This window comes from Manduca sexta, chromosome 26, assembly GCF_014839805.1.
Source record: "Manduca sexta isolate Smith_Timp_Sample1 chromosome 26, JHU_Msex_v1.0, whole genome shotgun sequence".
In the NCBI taxonomy this organism is placed as follows: domain Eukaryota; kingdom Metazoa; phylum Arthropoda; class Insecta; order Lepidoptera; family Sphingidae; genus Manduca; species Manduca sexta.
The window spans coordinates 20,224,903-20,230,953 of NC_051140.1; the positions used below are offsets into that span (position 1 = coordinate 20,224,903).

Here is a 6,051-nt window from a genome sequence, read left to right on the forward strand (position 1 = left end):
TGTATGAAAATGGACCTTGAGGTATCGCCTTAAATAAAATAATGTTATTGATGCGTGAGATTAAACGTTGAAACAAGATTTTCAGATAAGAGATCTTAATTATTTCAAGTATAATTTGTCACGCTGAGAAGAAATAAATTTAAACCTCATACATTTATACTTATAACAAAATTAAGCTAAATTACTTAAATAAATTATGGTCTCATTACAAAATGTTTACGAGCTGTGCTTCTAAGAATAAGATATGTAGACTTTTTAGTGTTAAAAAAAATGCTTGAATAGTTTTTTGTGATGCCTACATGCAGGGATTTCGTGTTCTAAGCTTTAATATGCATGGATATTTCGGCCTTTAAAATTTAATACGACGAAATTTTAAAGGCCGAAATATCCATGCATATTAATTATTTTTACGTTTTTCTTTCAACTGCGAGAACTAATCACTAACTAGACGTGAATTTAAATTCTTTACTTGTCAATACTTGTTTAGTTACCCAGATTAAAGGTGAAACAAAATGTATGAAAAATGGACCTTAAGCTATAACCTTAACGTGTGTACGCGGCTGCAAGCACGTGTATGCTCGTACCAAATTAACGAGCAGCGCATGTGACTTGCGGCGCTGAAAAATGGCCAATGATTTGAAAATTAAAGTTCTGGACCGTCTTGGCACTGTTTACGGCCGGACGTGTTGCTAACCATCAGATAAGGAGGTGGCTTGTTTTGTCATTAAGTTGTAAAAATATCTGATCCAAATCATTATTACTATCAGCTGTAGGATGTCCACTAATGAGCCCCTCCCAAAGATTTCCAGATCGACCTATTGCAAGCGGCTCGCATCCAGCGACATCCAACGACTTTTATAGGTCATCTGTCCACCTCGTGGATGGACATCCGACGCTGTGCTTGCCAGTTCGTGGCCTCTACTGCAGAACCATCGATAATAGAAATTCGATAAATAATAATAATGATCCAAATATCCTTTTGTTTTAGATTATTTCTCACAGTGCCGCAGACGGACTACATCATTGTTCACTGGTTTATATTCGTGTTCGACCTGACGGTGGCGGTGTGGATGATGTTAGCGCGCACTCGGCCGATCGCGATGGTCTTCTGCGCCCTCTTCCATCTCATGAACAGCAGATTATTTACTATCGGTTTGTTCATTATAATCAAAATATATTTCATATATTTTAGGTTAGAAAATATTACAAAATGGGATACGCGACATCTTATTTTTGTGCATAATAAACGGCACCAAACCGCCTCCCAACAACACAGAACATTAAGTAGATATAGGATCAATAATTATATAAATACTATTTTGGAAGGTACCTACAAGTTAAATATCTCGGAACAAAAAAAATCACAAAAATAGATACGCAAATACTTGTCTTTTTTTTCTTATTAAACTTTACTTGTAAGTATAAACAACACGATCACAGAGAGGAACACAATATGTAAAGGTCGCATTGCTACAGCCTCTCAAATTATTTATTTATAGACCAAAGTAATAATATTGATTTTAAAAAATTACTTACCATTTATGTGTTTTATTCCATATGATTAATATTATTCATTTATTGTAGGAATGTTTCCTTGGGTTTGCTTGGCGACAATGCCTCTATTCTATTCCTTTGACTGGCCAAAACAAGTTCTTCTGAAATACGAAGTAGTCTTACATATCTTATCCGAGGCAACATCCAAGAAAATGAACAATGCAACACTTTGTGAAAGTAATCGAGAAATTAATGATGACAAACAATTAAATGATTCAACTTCTGGTTTAAATAATGATAAAAATTCGGAAGATTATGAAGGAGCCTCCAAGAAACCAACTGACGAGTTTGATTATAATACTATTAAAGATGGCTTGACCAATTCAGATTTGAATGAAAGTAATGCGGAGGTAACTGAAGAAATAAAAAATGTTCAACACAGTGATAAAAAGGATCAAATTAAATATAAAACTGCAAACGAAAAGAGAACGACGTATATAATTTTATTTTACGTTTTTATTCAGGGTTTTCTACCGTATTCGCATTTTATTACCAAGGTGAGACCTATGGGTGAGACTAGAATAATTAAAATGCAAGATGATTTTGACCTTTCAACGTGTAGAATTAGCTATTATCTTTGTAGCATTGTCCTTTATTAGATTGCAACAATCGATAAAAAAGTATGTTGAATTCGCATCAGGGATTTTAGTGTAATAAAATACGGTCTATTTATAACTTGATCTCCCATATTTTTAGTAAACTTATTAATATAGCAATATTCAGTATTTTGCGTCTGGCGCTTTATGTTTTGTTATGTTGGAATGGACCCTTTTTGTGCTCTCACCCGGCACCCAAGGGCAGTAAATTTTAGCTCGGTCCCTAGTGGCGACAACCTACGCTACGCCACTGATCAATTGAAATTGTATGATTTGCAACGAGTTTGAATCCATGACAATTGACAGAAGGTATTGTTCAGTAGTTAGCGATTGCATAAGTATTCTAAGACTCCACATAACTCGTAATGACGTCCTTAAAGAGAACTTGATGTCGTTCTCGGCTTCATCCGCTTCATAAACCTTTCCTTTAAAAGTCCTTAAATCGCTGTTGCGATCCATTGTGCCACGTGTCCGCACCATCTATTTAAAAAATCATGGTTTTATTATAAAAATATATACTATGATTTCCCTAGAACTGCCAACTTGTTATTATCTACTACATCTAAAATAAATATTTTATTCATGCTGAATTTCAATAAAATATTTACTTACCTACCCTATATTTTATTTCTGGTAACTTATTGGAAGAATGTTCAAGTTCAAAGTTATGTCAAAATAAAATGTTGCCAGGAAAACAAATAACGTACATAATTCATAAAAATATTTTCAAGGCTTATTTTATTATTTTGAAAATTTCATTTACAGGGTTATAATAACTGGACGGATGGTTTATATGGATACTCTTGGGATATGATGGTTCATACTTGGGACGTACAATCAGTCGTAGTAAAAATTGTCGATAACAATAATAACAAGGAGCTTTACGTGGATCCGTACATTTATACTCTTAATGATAGATGGTCAAGGCATGGTGATATGGTTTACCAATACGCTAAATGTTTGAAAGAAAAATTGTTGATGGAATTTAAGCACCAAAGTAATAAACTTATATCGGAGAACATTTCAATTTATATAGATGTTTGGTGTTCTATGAATGGCAGGTTTACACAACGAATGTTCGACCCAAATACTGATATATTAAAAGCCAATTGGTCACCATTTCAAAGGATTCCATACTTATTGCCATTGCTTGACGAGTCTCTTGCATGGAGACATCGTTTAGATGCGATCAGGAAAAATGTATATTCATGGAATAATTACAGTGATGTAATATTCTTCGCTGATTTTCCAGGTAGCATTATGTGTCTATGAATAACAATAATCAGGATAAAATATAATAAACGATTAAATCAACATAGTTTTTATGTGAAAAAACATAAGTTGTAATTATATCAATATTATACTATTTCAGGTTATTACCAAGAAAAATACATTCCAGAAGAACTGTATAATGTTACTTTGACCGTGTTAGAAGGTACGGTCATCTTTGAACCAGAAGTAACAAATTTTCTTATCGGCCAATCGTACCAATTAAGTAATAAAGATTATGTCCATGTAAAGGCGGGAAGCTTTCACAAAGTTATCAACATTGGAAAATCCCCAGCATTTTATATGTATACTTTCATGAATAGCACAGAAATAAAGAAAACACAAGAAGCAAAACCTAAACTTCCGATATTCAAAGAACTACGCAGACGGTTCAACGGAATGGTCACTTTTTGCAATTTATTATTTGATAATTTTATGCAACTCTTATACAAGTCACCCAATAAATGTACATAATAATTAAATAAAACATTATTCTATTATTATATTTTATACCCTATATACTATGAATATAAATTTGTTATTTTTATAGTTCTAGTTTTCTAAAACGAGTCTCATCTTCTTAGAAGTTTATAATTATTCTTAGAGTTATGTAATTATTATAAAATAATAACCTATTTTAAGTTATAAATTATAAAAAAACAATAAATTATCATTAAAAAACTAAAGCTGAACTATAATTATTTTTCTAACCATATATGTTTCCATCATTATTTCTGTAAAAAAAAAACGATTCTAAAGATAGATATCCGTCAACAATAATTTTTCGGTGTAATAAAATTTATATGCTTGCAACACTGAATACCCGGTACACCGAGCTGTCAAATAGAAAATGAAGGCGACAAACGGCGTGGCGTGAAACGAGTTCATTCATCTTTCCCAGTTGCCGCCGTTGACGAGTCAAATAAGTTCGGGTTTAAGCCGACGCCTCGTCAACGCGAATAAATAGTCAAACCGAGGACGTAGCGTGATCATTCTGAAATTAGTGTCTTATAAGGCAACACGCCTCACCGCCCCGCGATATTGACATTTTAGTCATCTGTGATAAAGATACGGAGGTATCCTGTTAATAATTTTAGGTTAAAATCCTGTGATGATCAGTGTTTAAGGACTGTTGCTCGGGACGTTGTGAGTTTGTTCCTGTGACCTGTGCCGGGACTACGAATAAAAATGGGGTCTTCCTCCATGCCGTATAATTTGGACATAACGCCGAACTATTCGTACATTTTCGATTTCGAAAACGAGTTTATCCATTACAATCATAGGAAATGGATGAAGGAAAATTGGACGGTGGCGTTTTATTACGTCGGTGTGTACATGGCGTTCATTTTCGGCGGACAGTATTACATGCAGAATCGGCCGCGGTAAGTTTTCGTCTGTACGTTATGTAAATTCATCTAGCAAACACAAACGTCGAATCAATTCCGCCAATTATTTTCACGTAATAATACGTAAGTTATGGGAAAACATTTACTTCAGTGTATGTCATAGTTATGTACATTTATGTCTATTACCTCATGTTCCATGACACTTTCGACAGTAATTCAATCTTGGCATCGTGTCTGCTTAAAATACACCTCTTACTTTCACTTATTATAATATTTGAATAGTGATTTTGCTAGCCGAAAAACAAAAAAATGTACCTTGATTAATGTATGAATGTTAAGCAAATAACTCCTCACATGTAGATTGCTTAAAATAATATAAATTAAGGATTTATACATATTATTCTATATTCTTTGAAAATTCCAATACTCAAAGAAATAAAAGTTGTCTTATTAGATTTACCAAATTATTTATGATTTAATTTAATTTTTACCTACTTAAGAAACACTCTCCTCCTATGATCAATATGCTCAGGACATCAACAACAGAATATGAACAGCATATTTTATTTGAATCAAATTAAATCCAAGAGAATACAATATTTATGCACATTACAATATTTCCAGTAATTTTAAAATGTCAATAAATATGTCTTAAAATATTAAAAATTAATCATGTTTAATTGGTGTTTAGCATTATGCCAAAGCCTAATGTAATTAAAATCAAATAGTACCTAATGTCAATTGAAAAGAACTGTCCTACCTTATATAATTTTTATGATTTGATACAAAAATTACATAAATATAATGTGAATTATACTTAAAATGCTTACTATAAATAATAAAAGACTAATACACCTTGATACCAGACTAGTCTTCCATTTGAAAATACAAATTATGATTGTTGCCTTCCCAAAGGTAATTAATTTTCATAACCAATTAGTTTGGTGTTTGAAGCTACACTTGTGTACAAAAAATATCCCACACTATGCAGTAGACTGCTTAAGTTTTCTGCTTTTATAATGGGTTAATTATTTCATGTAATCTATTTAACATTAATGAAAATTTAAGAATCTTAACAAATGTTAAGATTCTTGTTTTTGTACACAAGTGTAGCTTCAAACACCAAACTAAATGGTTATGAAAATTAATTACCTTTGGGAAGGCAACAATCATAATTTGTATTTTCAAATGGAAGACTAGTCTGGTATCAGATTGCTTTAATAAATATTAAAGCAATCAAAATACATTAGTTTAAATTAAACACTACAACATTGACAATGAATAAT

The 6,051-nt window shown here is 32.2% G+C and overlaps 1 protein-coding gene across 1 annotated transcript; it reads left to right on the top strand.

Moving 5' to 3' along the window:
- Window positions 1-624: 624 nt before the first annotated feature.
- LOC115452079 (vitamin K-dependent gamma-carboxylase) lies at window positions 625-3,893 on the top strand. Its single transcript, XM_030180532.2, has 5 exons — window positions 625-683; window positions 989-1,152; window positions 1,585-2,051; window positions 2,916-3,402; window positions 3,523-3,893. The coding sequence occupies exons 1-5, from the start codon at window positions 625-627 to the stop codon at window positions 3,891-3,893; spliced, it is 1,548 nt and encodes a 515-aa protein (XP_030036392.2).
- Window positions 3,894-6,051: the final 2,158 nt, after the last annotated feature.

Coding starts and splice junctions, on each gene's coding strand:
- LOC115452079 (XM_030180532.2), top strand. CDS start 625: ATGGCCAATGATTTGAAAATTAAAGTTCTGGACCGTCTTGGCACTGTT. Junction 684..988: donor GGCACTGTTTACGGCCGGAC/GTGTTGCTAACC, acceptor CTTTTGTTTTAG/ATTATTTCTCACAGTGCCGC. Junction 2,052..2,915: donor ATTCGCATTTTATTACCAAG/GTGAGACCTATG, acceptor TTTCATTTACAG/GGTTATAATAACTGGACGGA.